The sequence below is a fragment of the Marmota marmota genome, unplaced genomic scaffold, assembly GCF_001458135.2.
Source record: "Marmota marmota marmota unplaced genomic scaffold, marMar, whole genome shotgun sequence".
Taxonomy (NCBI): Eukaryota; Metazoa; Chordata; class Mammalia; order Rodentia; family Sciuridae; genus Marmota; species Marmota marmota.
The window spans coordinates 2,651,258-2,668,327 of NW_025999870.1; the positions used below are offsets into that span (position 1 = coordinate 2,651,258).

Sequence of the window (17,070 nt, forward strand, 5' to 3'; positions counted from 1 at the left end):
TACAGGGTATTTAGTGAATAGGAGAGGGTTACTGTTTTAAGTCCAGCCATTGATGGAATGATCTTGCCTGGACCTAAAGTTCAGAGGCCTTAAAGTCAACTTTGAAACTAGAATGATGGCATTCTTTTGTCGAGCATAGGTCAGACTGCTGTTGGAAAGTTCATGTATTCTCAGATGAACTTGAGGGACTTCTTTTCATTAAAACCACAAATGTTTACACAGTTATTTGTAGTGCTATTTCAAACCTAATATCTGAATGTGAAGTCACCCCCATCCTCATGCACACACATTTCCCACAGAGAGAAAGCTTGGCAAAGCAATTGCATGCTTGCACATAAAGGTGGATAGATGACCTGTGTGTGTCTAGCCCTCCTTGGACATGTTTTTGGTGCCTCAAAATTGTGGGGTTTTGTGAAGTTGTCTTTGTCATTTTTACTTTTGTTATGCATACTATTTGAATTTATTACCATCCTTTAAAAAAAAAGGGCATTTGACAGAAAAAAATCTGAATTTCTGACTTTTCTTGAAGAAGCAAAAGATGTGGCCATGCTGAGCCACTGAGTAGGAACTGTCCCATATGTACAGGATTTGAGCTCTCCAGTGGGCCATTACTCCCAACTCTTGAGGGCTGCACTCCTCTAAGTTACTTCCCTGATCCCTGACACCACCCTCCAAAGTTTTAAGTAGAAACCTGAACACACTTCATATTAAAGACTCCCTTTATACAAAGGATGTATGCTTAATTTTCTTAAAGAATTCTGAGAAGGAAAGGCATGCAAATGTCAAATTGGTGAACGTTTACCTCTTTTAGATTCTTGAGATTCATTGGACTTTCATTAAAAAACATACCAACAAATTTCAATATATTATCCTGATAAATTCCATTGTTACACAAGGTAGAAATCCAGATTGGGTCCATGTTCCACAGAGTCAAAGAATGAACACCATGAATACCAAGATAAGCAGAAATTTATTAAAGAGGTTATGGTTCAGAAGTGTAAGAAAGTTCCCAACAGAGTATGGGAGGAGCAAGAGTGCCTCCATAGTCTCTTGATATCCCTTCTTTTAAAGGCACCTGAGAAAAAGTTGACTGGCTCCCTGTAACCTGTCCTTGAGATTTTGTCATGTGTGCATGCTCAGGCTGAATTGCATAGTTGTCTTTTTTGTAAGAATGGAGCCTTTTGTCCTGTTTGGGAAACAGGTGTTGTTTGACTTGCTAGAGCACATCAAGTGATGAAACAACTCAAACGGTGGTCCTGACATCCATCCTCTTACTGACTCTTACCATTTTCCTACTCTGCCTCTTTCCCCTACCTCACCATCATTTCATTTGATAGGAAGAATCATAGCATGAAATTGGTAGTGATGAGTGTATCTCATTTCCAGTGATCACCTCCCTACCCGACTCGATGACATTGGACTTCCCTAAGTCTCACTAAGTGGTTTCCAGTGGGAATGCAGATGCCAATATCTTCCAGTCCTTCTGTTTTCTTACTGTTATAGCAATCCTTTGATCACAAGAAGATAATTAGGAGTTTTCACATTACTTGCCAGGGAATTTAAAAAAAAAAAAAACTACCCAAACCTACCTAGTTTTCTGTTTATTTAAGACACTGTAATTTCCTGAGGTTGGTTTAGATAAACATATTTTGTCCAAGTTCAGGGGCTGCTGTTTTCCCTGGCTTCATGAAATTATCAATGGGCAAACCTTTGACCTTCCGGATCCATGCAGCTTTCCTGGATTTTCCTGGATCATCTACTCTTGTGGGTTCGCTGGCCTGATATTCCTTCATCATGGCTTCCTCATACTCTTTTTCCTCTTTTACCGTCAACAGCATGAATTCAGTGTTCATTCGAAGGGGATCCAGGGTTGTGTAGAAGCGAGGCCTTTCTCTCTGGAGAGACAGGGTAGCCGTGCCCAGTCGGGAAGCCAGCAGATGATTTGGCTTAATGACCTGCATGCTGGTCAGGGGCCCCATACTGGGCACTGCCCCTTCAATTGAACTGGTTATTTGATCTTCACCCTTTAATCTGTCAGAAAACCTAGAGCGGATAATCATGGGCTGGGGTACGGTGGACAGGACTCTGGGACTATGCAAAGATTTCTTCAAGTTGGGCTGCAGTTTCTGGACTTCAAAGGGAGTACTAGTTTGTTTCACATCTATGGGATGATTGTTGATTCTCAAGCGATCAACTGCATGTTGGATTGATTTTCCTTTGAAATTCAGGACCTTCCTTGGATATGAAATTGAAGGTCCCCAGGCATCAAGGACTTGGGTTTGGGGCTTGTGGAGATAGGCAAATTGCCCAGAATTATGGGCTCGTTGTAGAGCACTGACAGTCAGGAGGAACCGGTCAGGTGAAATAGGGGTTTTCCAGGACTTTGACTTCAAGCGGCTCATCAATTCTCCACGAGTTTCCAGTTTTCCTTGTTCTTGTACCTTTTCCACATCATCTTTTACAAAAGGAAAAATGGGAAACAAAAGCAAAAACAGCATTCCATGAAAAAATTAAGTATTTGTACAAGAAAGTGAAAACCATTCTAATTACTACAACACTGAGGTCTTATTGCCCAACAGGCATGTCGTCATTTGGACAATTGTCCTGATGATATCAGAAATGATGACACCAGATATCACGTAACAAAATAAGTTCTTAATGAATATGCCAATGCTTGTGTAAAGTGTACATTAGCTTCTGGATGTGCATATTTTGAAGGCAACATATGTGATTGCACTGTTCCACACCTTTTCAAAATTTTCTTATGGGGAAGTTTCTCTTCCCCATAAGTTTCTCATTCCCACAAAACAGGTCACATAAATTTATAATAGTGTGTCTAATGTTTTTCAACAATGATTTGTATTGCAAACTTTGATCTCTACCTTATTAATCAGATTTTATTCCAATTGATTTGAATTTTTCCTAAAATCAGACCTGCCTTCAAAGAATATGTCACTCCTGGTTAATGCAAAACATCACAAAGTGATAAAAACAGGCTCTTAAAGAGAAGTTCCCAAAAAGTTCCAAACAATAACAGCAGGTTCAAAAGCCAGTGGCTAGAGCAACAGAATGCTTCCAGTATATCACTTTAGTGTCAAGATCTCCAAATGTCTAAAACCACTAAATTACCAAAGATGTCTTCACAGATGAGCAAACCTATTGTATCTCCCATGTGGGCTTTTCATTCCCTATAATACCTCACAGAAACACTGGAAATATCCTCATTCTCAATTTTTAAAAAAGTAGAAATTAAAAAATAGAAATCATTTGTCTAATCTGGCAGCTACCAAGGAAAAAGCTCTAAACCCCAAACTACACTAGCAGATAAAATGTAACCATGTACTATATGCATATAGTTACCTTGGTCAAACAGGTTTTATCCTCAAGTAGACAGATTAAGATGGAATGAAACTTCAGGGTTGTTCCCTGATCTTTACTTTGTTAATTAAGCAATTTTTATTTAAAACATATGAAACAGAATTTTTCTCCTTTTATAAAACAGGGATGATGATAAGTTCATTGTTCATTAACTCATCTTTTTTCACATAATAATACATGGTGGATCTCTTTCAAAGTCAATACATATATAAATCCTCATCATAAAATTTTGAGTTATCATGTAATATCCATAGTATGGATTTTTAATTATCTATTCATCCATCATCCACTGATGGACATTTGGCTTGTTAATGATTAACCTTAAAGAAATGCAAATACCACTTTTACTTATTTAAGCAAGTACAAGGTGATAGATAACACCTAGAGTTGGTATGAATGTGGGGGGAAGCTCTCATGCTTAGTGGGACTATAAATTGATACCACATTTTGAAGAAAAACCATGGCAATATATAGTTTTTTGGGGGTGGGGGTGCCAGGGATTGAACTCAGGGGCACTCAACCACTGAGCCACATCCCCAGTCCTATTTTGTATTTTACTTAGAGACAGGGTCTCACTGAGTTGCTTAGCGCCTCGCTTTTGCTGAGGCTGGCTTTGAACTTGTGATCCTCCTGCCTCAGCCTGCTAAGCTGCTAGAATTACAGGCATTTTCCACCATGCCCAGCTATCTTTATAGTTTTTTAAGTGCACTTATCGTTTGGATCAGCAATTTCACTCCTAGGATTTTACCATACAGGTAGACCTGTGCAGGTACATAGATAGGTATATATAAGGATGCCCTCATGAAACTGAGGTGTTTTCATCTTACCTTGAAACTGATCTCTGCAGGGAGTTTGTTTCAAATGCTATTATACTACTAGTCAAAAAAAATTTTTTTAAAGCATCTGAATTTTTACCAGTGTCCTTCAAAAACAACAAGGGATAGTCTAGTGATGATGTCCAGCAATACTTCTTAAAATCCCCTTCCCAATTTCTCTCTCCCCCATCTCCTTATCTCACATACCCACCACCCACCCAAAAATATCTCTGCCCTCTCGTGAAATTTTCTATAACTATTCCTACATCCTCTTCTGTTCTTACTCAGATTGGTGACACAACAGAGCAATAAGCCAGGAGACTGAATGGCAGGGACTGAACACTCAGCTCTTAGAAAGTTTCTCACTCTGTGGCTTCAAGTTAGTAACTGGGACAATTAGGAAACACAGTTATCGTTAAAGCAGCAATTATATCCATTCTAAATTCTCAGAAATAAAAGAACGGACTTGCTGAAAAACAGAAGAGAGGGAGGATCTTGCCACTAATTCAGAATAAACTATCACCATTAATTTTATCTCCTATTTCACATTTTGCTTCCAAATTCTCTTGCCCATCATCCAGGCCATTTACCTGTGAACAGGACCAGCTTTCTTCTTGCTATCTTTTTTGGGATGATTTTGGCTTCCCTTGGCTTTGAGGTACCTCTACTATTGTAGCTAAATTAAGATTGAGGGAGAAACTATAATCACTATATAATTCAGTTAGATCTGAATAATGGGGGTATGGTAATAATAATACAAGCAATAATAATGGGGGCTCATAATTCAAGTGGTTTTCACTTTAAAAAATGTCACTGTATTGCTTATTGCCAGACAACTAACTAAGTAGTCACCTGAAGTCTAAGGCTTAGGTCACATCCTGACTTCCCTCCCATATAATTTTCCTGATTATGAAACTATAAGCATTATCTAAAACTCTTACTTCTTCAAGAAATAGACTATTTGTAGTATGACATTTTTAGAAGTGATTTGTTGGTGTTCTCTATAGATCTGGGGATCCAATGTCATGCCACATAGGGCAGATTAAAGGATGGAGCCTTGCTACTCTAACCCACGTGTAATTGCATTATTTAGATGATATAAATCGTGTGAGCCATGCCTCTCCCACACCAGCTTTATAACTAATACTTTCCACCTGCATACATTATCACTTGGAAGTCTAAAGATAAGACATTCTACATGGAACATTTTTCTGCTTATAGTAACTTCTTGTCTCTATCTTGAGGAAATCATTATGTAATATATGTTTGGATTTGGGGGCTGAGAAATGTTGTTTGCATGTTTTGTTTTAATGGCAAATAATAAGGCTACTTTTATCTACTGTCCAAAGTTCTAATAAATTCAAAAATCTATGTCATAAAAGTCAAGAAATTCCCTTTGACTGGCTAACATTTTTTGTTGGATCAAAGAGAATGGCTCCCACCTTCCTGGAGGGTTTGGATTTACAAGAAAGTCTTAGCCAAAATATCCCACAAAGAAACCAGTCCTGTCATGCAACTTCCTTGCCTGTGATTAGCTCCTTTACCTGAAGTTAACTTCATTGAACTCAGAAAGATGCGAGATTTGTGAAACTTATTGGGTAGGAACTCCTGGGTCAGTATTTGTTTACTGGATATCGAGTCTCTCAGACTGTGGACCTGAGTGCTAGACTTGGAGAGAACATCCATGAGGCTATTTTCTTCCTTTTCATCTTCTTTATCCTTGTTCTTCCTTTGTTTGCTTCTTTCCAGGGAGTACTGCCACTTTATATTCTCAAACTGGAACATGAGAATATTTCTCTCGGTGTTGACCACCATCCTGGAACCAAAACAAAATTGCCCACAAAAGGAGCATGCAGACCACCAAAATATAGATTGCAGTTACTGTCCCATCCCTAAGCCAAAGGAGCAGTACCCAGGCAATGTCCACCCAAGCACACTAGTGGAGGCCATCGGAGTGTTGGGAGCAGTGAAAGGTATCAGACCATGCAGCAAGAGGGGTTAGCTTTGTAGCATTAATGGGACACACATGGCCTAATTGCTTCATTTCTCAGATTAGAATATCTTTTCAATGATTCTGTTCTTGGAGTGAGTGCCCAGTACCTAGGGTGCCTAAGGCAGAAGCTTAGGTACTCTGCACACAGATATCTTCAAATTCACTCCTTTATTTTGCAAGATCCAAAGCTTTCAGACACAATGTTTCTATTGTTGCAATGGGAGTGAAAACTCTATACATCTGAGGATGTCTCCTCTGCTCTGCTGAAGCTCCATATACAGAGGCCACACTCCCTCACTCTATCCCTCCAAGGTCTCTGGACACACTCCACATGTAGACAGAACATCTGTAGTTTATAAAGCAGGATGATACCTCCATTCTCTAATCCCCACTTACATGCCCCAGTAGTCAAAGAGGCTCTGAAGTTGCCCTTTCTGCCCCTAGCACTGCCTCCTTACCACCCGCTAGTTTCTGTCATCTTGTCATTTACATAAAGCAAACTTCTGTAACTATAAGTAAGAAATAGAAATACTATGTACAGATTCCTTTTCACTCCAAAGGCTACAACTTTAAGACCTAAACTGTTAGTGTAAACTCTCTAGAAAAGTGACTTGTTTGTACTAGAAACACTGAAATGGAATCAAATTCCACTAAAAAATAACTTGCAAGCTTGTTTTTATTCAAACTAAAAGAAAATCATCTTCTTTGGATGCTGTGAATGAGAAAAATTTAGGACTAGGACTGATTTTTTTTTTTTTTTTTTTTTTGGAGGGAATGCTGGAGATTGAACCCAGGGCCTCACAGGTGCTAAGCACATGCTTTACCACTGAGCTACATTCCCATCTTTTACAGAAGTATTATTTCATAACTGAAAAATGTTAATTTATTGAGCCGTATTACCAGCACTGTCTTTTCCTTAAGAGAGTTAATAGTTTTAATGAACTTTCATTAAAAGGACAGCAGTATAATTCAAAGAGATTAAATGATGTCTCAATTGAGCTCAGGGTGGAATTGGCCATTAATTGTGCTTATTTTCACATACTACCTCTCTGAAATTTTATACACACCCACACCCACACACACACACACACACAATAAGCATAGTTCTACATACAATGAGTTCACCATGGTACTGGTTTCTGTCAACTCACTAGCTAAGTTCTTCCTATCTGGCTCTCCAGCTACTGTAACTCCCACCCCGACCCTCCTACAAGTCTTTCCATCAGAACTGAGTATCAGTGACAGCTGTTGGAGCTCTGGGCAGGCAAATACATAATCAAAGGGAAACCAGAACCATGCTCCTGACAGAAGAGCTATATTGTACCTATAACGTGATTTTTTTCCAAACACCAAGAATGAATGAAGAGTCAAAATGAACTCTTATTGTTTCCTGAGTGCTAGGTTTTCTACAAAGCCCAATTAGTTCCCCACAAGACTTATTATTCCACAGCAGCCAAAACTGGAGAAAGGCACTGCCCCCTCTCTCCTTCTGGTAGGAAATCCAAAGCTGGTGTCCCAGCAGAGAACAAAAACATCAACCAACACAATTACCCCCAGTTCCAACCTCTACACCTACCACCCACCTGTTGCCCTGAAAAAAGAAGGACAGCACAGGATCACCTCTGGCATTGGTTTTTATCACCTTCAGACAGTTTCCATTGAGAAAATTGTAAATGCGGATCTTGCCGTCTGCGCAAGCGCTGATGACCCGGAGATAGTGAAGGGACACATGGAGCACCTCCCTGGAAGGGAAGAGAACCACAGGCAGCACCCACTTTCTGGTAACTTCTTGAGTTTATTTGTAGTTTGGCATGTTTTGTATGTGGTTGGGAGGTGGTGGCCACTAACTGTCTTCAAAGTGATGTTTGCCATCACTTTAATAATTCTGGATGTAAACCATGAACCCTCTGACAATCCTCTTCCTATCCTAAAGTTACCTCACAGTTACTTTTTCTATAGTTTGTTCCCAGGGCCACAAGTGGCAAAACAAAAGTATTAATGTCAGGGTTTTTTTTTGGGGGGGGGGGGGGGATCGAGGGACAGGAGTATAACAGATGATCGTATTTTTTTCTTGTAATTTGATCCCTACCTAGCTATTTACTTATATAAAAGTCATGCTGAGAATTAATAATTTAATGTTTTGATTCCTCCCCCCTTTTTTTTAAGTACTGAAGATTGAACCCAGAGGTGCTCTGTGACTGAGCCACATGCCCAGCCCTTTTTATTTTGAGACAGGGTCTCACTGAGTTGCTGAGGGTCTCTCTAAGTTGCTAAGGCTGGCCTTGAACTTGTGATACTCCTGCCTCAGCCTTCCCAGTCTCTGGAATTACAGGTGTGCTCCACCACACCTGATTCCTTTTAAATAGTATTATTGTATAAAAAAGAAAAAGTTCAGGAGGAAAAGGATTGTCTTCATATAAAACAAAAACCTAAATAGAACAATCTGGTTTTGGTCTTAAATTAGCATCTTTTCTTCTTTCAGTGAATGAAATCCTTAACATCTTTAAGGAAATTATACCAAGGGAGGAGGTTTATGAATGTCCTTTCATGATGACCAGTAGGAAAAGAGGGAATATCTAGATAGATGCCTCTCATCCTTACAAAAATTGGGTACAAGTTAGACCCCTAATATATTGTGTATCCAATTCTGACAAGTGTAATTAATTAATCCCATTCCTGTTAATGGCATTGAAAAGTTGGATTTGATGTCCCCGATTTGTTATATCCTTTTTGTAAGGCAAGTCCATTACTCCCTGCCATCTCTTACCCATCCAAGTCTTCTATGGTTTGCAAATTGTTTGAGTGTGTTTCCCAGTGGCTCATGCACTGGAAGCTTGATCCCAGGGTAGCAACTTTGAGAGGAGACAGACTCTTTTAAGAGATAGGGCCTAGCAGAAGGTGGGTAGGTCATGTTGAGTGTGCCTTTGGATGGGATTAACGTAGGTCTCACAGGACCCTGGTTAGTTCCTGCAACAGAGGTTTTTATAAGCAAGTCTATTCCATGCACTGGGCCACTTCTGCATGTGACTGCTTCCCATTCTATTTCTCTGCCATGTTGTGATGAAGCCAAACAGTCCCTTGCCAGAGGCTGAATATATGGGGCTACCTGATCATGGACTTTCAGTCTCCAAAACTGTGAGCTAAATAAAACTTTTTTCTTTTTACAGAATACCAGGCTCCAGATATTTCCTTATAGTTTCAGAAAGTAAACTAGGAAACAGTCCACCCATTTCCTAAAGCTCGTGTGCTGCCTTCTCCAATAAAAGAAAACCACCTCTTACTTCCATCTCCTCCCCACCATGCATGCACACAAACTTCAGGTATATTGCCAGATCCTCTTGGGCATGACTCATGTAGTATTATTCCATCATTACATTCCCAGCCCCTAGCACACAATACATACATCTATAGTAGATGCTTAATATGTATTTGGTGAAAAGATGACTGTCTGATTGTGTTTTCAATGCAAGGTCTTTACTACAGAGCATTAGAAGAACCATATCTACCCCATACCATTAGCCTTAGTTTTGGTCAGCTCCTAGGGCCAAATGACAAATTTTCAAGTCCCTAACCACTATCAAAACAGAAACAGCAAGACCTCAAAAGGCAGGAGCATCCTCAGAATATTCAGAAGACAGCAAGGAGGCTAATGTGGCTTGACCCCCTCATTGTATGGCAGATAGGTAAGTGGGTAGATAAATACATAGATAGATAGATAGATAGAATGAGCAAAACTATAAGTATTTAAAAGTCCAACAAAGTTCTCATTGTTTTGAAGATGGAAATAAAATAACTTTCTTAATACATTGAGAACATCTTAGTCTGCCTATGAGGCAGTCTGGCACCAGGAGAGACGCCCTGTGATAGAAGGGTTTGCTGCTTTTTGTATCTCTTTTGATTTTGCTGAGTTGGGCCTACACTTCTCTTAGGCTCCTGTAACATTTGGCAGTTCAGCCTGTACAATTGTAGCCTAGTGATTAAAAAACACAGGGAGCAGGGGTGAGGAGAAGGAAGGGGAAGGAAAGGTCCTGGGGTCTGTCTTAGAACAAGATATATTCCATAGTTGTATAATTATGTCAAAATGGGTTCTACTGTCATGTATAACCGGAAAGAATAACAACAAAAAAAAGAAGAAGAAAAAAAAAAAAAAAAGAACAGCAGGCCAGATGCAGTGGCACATGCTTGTAATTCCAGTGACTCCGGAGGCTGAGAGCTGAGGCAGGAGGATCGTGAGTTCAAAGCCAGCCTCAGCAATTTGGCAAGGCCATAAGCAACTCAGCAAGAGCCTATAGATAGATAGATAGACAGACAGACAGATAGATAGGTCTGAGGATGTGGCTCAGTGGTTAAGCAACCTCAAGTTCAACCCCTAGTAGTAGTAGTGGTAGTAGCAGTAGTAGTAGTAGTAGTAGTAGTAGTAGTAGTAGTAGTAGTAAATAGGCTTTGGGATCAGAAAACCTGGGATCAAAAATCAGACTATGCCATTTACTTGGTGTATAATCTAGAGAAAGCAACCTAACCACCCTGTTGTCAGTTTTCTTTTTTAAGAAAAGGAACTAACAATTTCCACCTCAAAAGATTGCTGTCAGTATTAAATTAATTAAAGTATTTTTTAAAACTTATCCCAGTCACAATACCAGTTATTTTGGTCTTACAATAGCTCGATCTCCTTTCACATTTTATTTCTGCCCTAGAAACAAATTATTCGTCTTTCTTTGCTCTCTGTTTATCAAAGACACTGCCAAGAGCAATGCCGATGAAAATGGCAGAGTAAGAAACTACAGAATTTCACCCTTCCATAACAGCAATGAAACCTGTCAAAATCAATTTTTTTTCAGAATTCTGGAAAATAACCAAATGTTTACAGGAACCCAAAGAGCAAGAAAATTGGTATTGGTGTCAGTGAGAACAGTTTGCTCATTAAATGTCATTCCTCACTTCACAGTCCAATGGTAGCTATGAAAATAATAGCCTGCATTTCTGATACTGGAGATGGGGTGGGGAGCATGGAACATTCCTTCACAGTGAATTATTTGACCTGTCTGATGATTTCTTGGAAGACTGGCTCAAAAGGCTTGTCCTTATTTTGCCTGACTAAAAATTCACCCACGTTTAAAGCTGCTACCTGGAAAACATTTGTTGAAAATATTTACAGGAAATTGTTTTAGTCCCTGTTACCTGAGGCAATAAATATTTACTGAAGCAAACAACACACTAACAAAACTGGCTTTAGAGAAAATGCTCAAATGAAGTGTTCAAAAGGTTTTGAATATTTTAGACATATTCCCAAGAATCTAGATGATCACACACATGTCCAAAGCAATATACATGCTTAGGAAACACCTAGGAAAGTCATAAGCTTCCACCTCTTATAAGCTTTCTGTTCTGTGCAGGCAGGAACTGAGGGCTAATACAGGTCAAAGAAGAAATCAAAAAGGAAATTAGTAAATATTTTGAAATGACTGAAAGTAAAAACAACATACCGGAATTATAGAATACAGCTAAAGTAGTGTGCTTAGACGAAAATTCATAGCAGTAGAGGCCTATATATCTCTAATTAATTATCTAACCTTTCACCTTAATAAACTAGAAAAAGATAAGGCTACATCCAAAAAAGCAGGAGGCAAGAAAGAATAAAGATACTGTCAGAAACTAATGAAATGGAGAATTGAAGAAAAACACAGAATTAATGAAACCAAAAATTGGTTCTTTGAAAAAATTTTAAAAGTCTTTAGCCAGACGGTTGTCACATCTTTACTTAAACTAACCAAGAAAATGAGAGCAATGGCTCAAGATAGTGATGTGAGGAAGTAAATATCACAGGGACCATTTCTAATAACTGAAGGAAATATTCTATAGTTAAATAGTGATAGTGCTTGTACAACATTATGAGTATATTATAAACTATTTTGTTGGGGCTGGGATTGTGCTCAGCAGTAGAGCGCTTGCCTAGCACGTGCAAGGCCCTGGGTTCGATCCTCAGCACCACATAAAAAATAAATAAATAAAATAAAGATATTTAAAAAAAACTGTTTTGCTGTACACAAAGGTAGAGAATTTTATGTTTTGTAAATCATATCCTAATTAAAAATTACCCCAAAACTCTAATTACAATATGAGCTATGGAAAAGACATTGAAGAATAAAGTTTTATTATTTTTTTCCAGAAAGACCCCATAGTGTACAGAAGTTTTCCCAAAGTTCATCATTTCCATCAGCCCTATTTTACATCCTCAAAGTTCACTCTCGTACCCATTCTCTCTCACTCTATATGCAAAATTGTAATTTTAGTTGAAAAAAAATGTTGAATCAAGAAAGGAGACCCTTGTTTCCAGCTCTTCTACCAAAGGACAGAGAGTAACTATGTCTGTTTTCTCACCTACATCATATTCAAAAGATGGGTATCAGCCCAATCATTAGAACTCCCCAGAAAAGCAACCTGTCAAATCAGTGTATTACCTACCAATCAGTTAGGTATATTTATTAAGCACTTATATCACTCAGTACTAAAATAGAGGGATGGGGAAAGGAGAACTACAAACAAAGCATTGGCCTTGTCCTTCAGGTGTCAGTGATTCTTCTGTGACCATGCCAGGTATCAGGAACCAGTTTGAGTGGTATATTAGTGTTGACTTTCACTGGGAGTGTCAGTCATATGACATAGTCTCATAGCAGAGATAGAATGAGAGGTTCATGGATAATAAGACTGCAACTGAACTACCATGTTTACTGGGACCAAATTATTTTCCAATAACTAATTAGATCCTACTGAATCCTGCTTAGAAGGTTTTTAGGACAAATAGTTAAAATTTTCAGGTGACATCATGAAGTTTGACCCCCTCCTTGAGATCAAGCCTAGATAATCCAGATGACATATTAAAAGGCTTCCTGACAGTTCCAAAGGGGTTGGACAAATCACTAAACACACATACTTCCTGATACCCACCCATTAATATTGCAGTACTATCACAGTTGGAGAACATACACACAGACTAGTGTGCCTGATTTAGAAGTTTCTATGTGGGTATAAAGAAATCTAGAGCCATAACTTAGTAAATAAGCATCTATCTTCTAATAGACTCCCTGCAAAATCCACTCTTTTCATCAAATAAGATAGCATTTTGTTTCCTAGAACTTCTTACATGAAGTTCTAGTCTAAGACAGAAGCATCAGTCTAAGAATGGCAACCTACAAAACCCATATGATTAATGCAGAATCATTAATTGACCACATTTTGCTTTTCAAATAATCCCAGTTGTGACACTAGAGTACTGCCTAATTGGCTTCAAATTCATTTGCTGTCCTAGAATAATATCTAGCCCACAGACTTATGAATATAAGCTTTTTAAAAAGTTCTTCATTATGTTTAAACCTTTGGCACATGGATTATTTTAATCTTTTGTGAGTACAGGCTTCCTGGGATGAAGACAATTTTCAAGAATTTTAAGTTTAGAATTAGCATTATTTGGGATGGCCCTGTTGGTATTCCTATGTCTGGCATGAACTAACAGATATGAATTTATCACATGTGTCATAAGTATAAAATTTCAATACCTTCTCAAAATTCACATCTAGTGTTATTATTTCTCAAGAGAAGGAAATGAGAGTAGAAGGTGGAATGGCCAGAAGAGAGGGTGGTGGGGGGGGAAGGGTAACCGGTGAAAGAGTAAGGAAGGGGCAATGTATGAGAAGCAGAAAGGACAGGAGTTCATCAGAGAGGAGAAAATGATCTGCCAAAGATCACAGTCTAGGCTATGAAAGGAAAAGAAGAGAATGCCACATTTGCCAGTCCCCATTTCCCTGGCACCTACTTTGGATGCTTGAATGCCATCAGACATCGCTCATACTTTCCCACCATGCTCCAGCCCATGACCAGGCCATCGGTGCTTCCTGAGAGGAGATGCCAGTGGTCAAAGAACAGGCATTTCACAGGTCCCTCATGCCCAGTGAGAGTCTGCAAGAAAATATGCCATTGTTTTTAATCGCTGAAAAGATCCTCCTTCAATTCCAACTGTGACTCCTCCAACCAAAGCTGGAGGATTCTTTAGATGAATCCAAAGTCACACTGCACACATCCATGACTGCCATTCACTTGGAATGTCCTTGATCTGCTTTTGCTTCGGATCTGAGAAAGGCCAAGGGCTTCATGCTTCCCTCTCTGCAGAGTTCTCTCCCCAACTGAGGAAGAATATAATTGAGTAAGGGCCTTATTTCTGATGTGTCTGTGGCTGAAGCATGCACCATCTTTCTGGAGTGCCAAGAGGGCCAGAAATTCATCAGTAGGGTGAAGGGTAAAGTGTTCCATCACCAGCAACTTGTCAGAACCCAGAAGGCATAAGGGGCATCCCTGTTCTGCATCTGAGGTTCAGCCGCAATGACAAGAATGATGGAGAAAAACTCTCAAGCAAAGCTAGCCATTTGTCACTGTGATCCTGTGTTCCTGGCACAAATTATCTCTCACTACCACTCACTGAGGCAAAGGGGTCCAAGTTCAGCAAGAACATGTTTTATGAACTTTTGCTATGGTTTGGGTGTGTCCCATGGAATTCATGTGTTAGAAATTATCCCCAAAGTCATAGGTTAATGGTATTTGGAGGCAAGGTCTGGGAAGTGACTGAATCATAAGGTTCTGCCCTCATGAATGAATTAATTCATTCATAGATTAGGGGATTGACAGGTTATCTCAGTAGTGGCTTTGTTATAAAAGAGAGCTCTCTGACACACTTGTCCTTTATCTTACCATGTGACACCCTTCACCATGACATGACCCTGTAGGAAGGCTCTCACCAATGCCAGCATCATGCTTGTGGACTTCTCAGCCTCCAAAACAGTGAGCCAGATGAACCTTCTTCTTGATAAATAACCCAGTCTTGGGTGTTTTGTTATAGCAACAGAAAACGGGCTAAGTCTATCCCTTTCAAGGCAGCCAATGTTCCCTTCTCATTAGAGAGTAAAGAGGAAGAAAATTATTTGTCCATCCCCAATGTTTTCTCCTTACTAAAAGAATAAGGAGGTGGGGGCGGGGGGCTTTGTTTGTTTATACCTTTACCTCATGCTAGACATTAAGTACAATATTCTGGAAAAGAATAAGGTACTTTATCCCTGAGGCCTGTATAGTGTGCTGAGTCAGAATCCAGCCTTCTTCCTCCAACCTTGTGAGTCACTATGTGGGTGGTAAAGCTCCTGACCCTGCACCAACTCAGAATGCCTCCCCCTTAGGGTCCTTTCCCTTTAGTGCCTCAGCATAGTGGTAAGTCCATTGCTCAAGGATGGTCTGGGGGTCTACATGAGGGAGACACCATCCGTCTTCATGAATCATCAGCAACAGTGGCCCTAACTTCATCTCAGCCTACTGCCTTGCTCACCTTTACCAGCTGGGCCAAGGCAAGGTGCCACACTTTGACGATCCCTCGCTCACAGCTGCTCACGATGTAGGTGTCATTGATCCTGGTAGCCAAAATGGGGTCTTTGTGTTTATATGTCTTCAGGCACTTCCCTGTGTCTACATCCCATTCTGAAGAGGAGATGGGGAAAGGGAGAACAAAGGAGAGCAGGGTAAGGGAGAGTTATAGTAGAGTTCTGCTCCCCATCATAAAAGCAAAGATCAGCTGGGCTCATTGAATCAGACCCAGAGGAACTTCACCTGGCCTAGCATCCTGCTGATTTGCCAGAAACTCCACACACCTGTACACACACCTGCCTGAGCTAGCTCTCTTCCCTTGGAAGAGCTAGTAAAGCAAAAGACCTTGGCTCTAACCCTGGAGCTTTGACTTGGGGTCCAAGTGCTAGATAGCTCATCTCCAATAAATCTATTCTTCAAGCCTGAAAACGCTTGCTATTGAGGAAGTTTCATGGAAATACAGCATATTTTTAGTGTTGTTTTTCTTCCCAAATGTCTTCCTGACCCACTCCTGATATTGCCAAAAAAATAAGTAACTTGTCTACCCTCACTTTTCTGAATAATTCTGTATCTGACTTTTGAATTTTATGAAAGAATTTCCATGACTAGGGGTGGGTTTGATGCTGCTTCTACATAGTCTGGGTTACAGCAACTGCCCTAGTATAGTAGGTACTGTGAGAGGGGTTGGGTATGTACGTGTGTCCATCAGCTTTTTGTCACTGATCAAAATATCTGACAAGAACAACTTCACCAATAAAAGTTTATTTTGAGCTGATGGTTTTAGAGGTTCAGTCTATGGTTGGCCAACTCCATTGCTGTGGGTCCTAATGAGGCAGAATATCATAGTGGAAGAAATTAGAGGAAGAAAACTACTCAGCTCATGTCAACCAGAATGCAGAGAAAGGGCAAGGAGGGCACACACGTAGTGACTTACTTCCTTCAACCACACCCTATCTGCCTACAGTTACCACCATGCATTCCATTCCAATTAATGGATTAATCCCCTGATTAGGTCATAGCTCACATAATCTATCATTTCACCTCTGAACATTGCTTCATTGTCTCACAAGCTTTTGGAGGATAACTCATAGCATAACAAACCATAACAAAAAAAAAAAAATTGGAGACCAGGGCTAGAATGAAGGGGGTGAGACAAATTTAGGGATGAAAACTTTAAACCCTGCTTCATCACCACCACCACCCCCACCAAAAAACAAACATGTAGCCTAAGACAACAAAATAATAAGCACAATCAAGACTTGATAAGCACTACAATGAGAAAGGAACCACTCAAAATGCCTGGCTTGTATACCTCATCACACAAGACAGGTCCTATTATTAATCCCAACTATTCAGATAAGGAAACTGAGGCATAGAGTTCAATAACCAGCTCAGGTTCACACAGGTGGGAAGCAGCCCAGCTGCTTTGAATCCAAGTATTCGGTGGCCTCTGGTTCTATTAACCATTTATGTGAAGTGAACCCT

At 39.8% G+C, this 17,070-nt stretch overlaps 1 protein-coding gene across 5 annotated transcripts in view; it reads right to left on the reverse strand.

Moving 5' to 3' along the window:
* Window positions 1–881: 881 nt before the first annotated feature.
* The window catches only part of Fbxw10b (F-box and WD repeat domain containing 10B), a 96,210-nt gene continuing 80,021 nt past the window's right edge, over window positions 882–17,070 (reverse strand). For 4 of the 5 annotated variants that reach the window (XM_048784249.1, XM_048784241.1, XM_048784230.1 and 1 more), the window contains 5 exons: window positions 15,551–15,699; window positions 13,997–14,139; window positions 7,770–7,928; window positions 5,738–6,009; window positions 884–2,455 (listed from right to left, as the gene is read on the reverse strand). In XM_048784249.1, the coding sequence (XP_048640206.1) occupies window positions 1,635–2,455; window positions 5,738–6,009; window positions 7,770–7,928; window positions 13,997–14,139; window positions 15,551–15,699 (1,544 nt within the window). In that variant the 3' untranslated portion in view covers window positions 884–1,634. Of the gene's footprint in view, window positions 2,456–5,737; window positions 6,010–7,769; window positions 7,929–13,996; window positions 14,140–15,550; window positions 15,700–17,070 lie in introns of all 5 variants that reach the window. The other variant, XM_048784227.1, reaches the window with a different exon arrangement.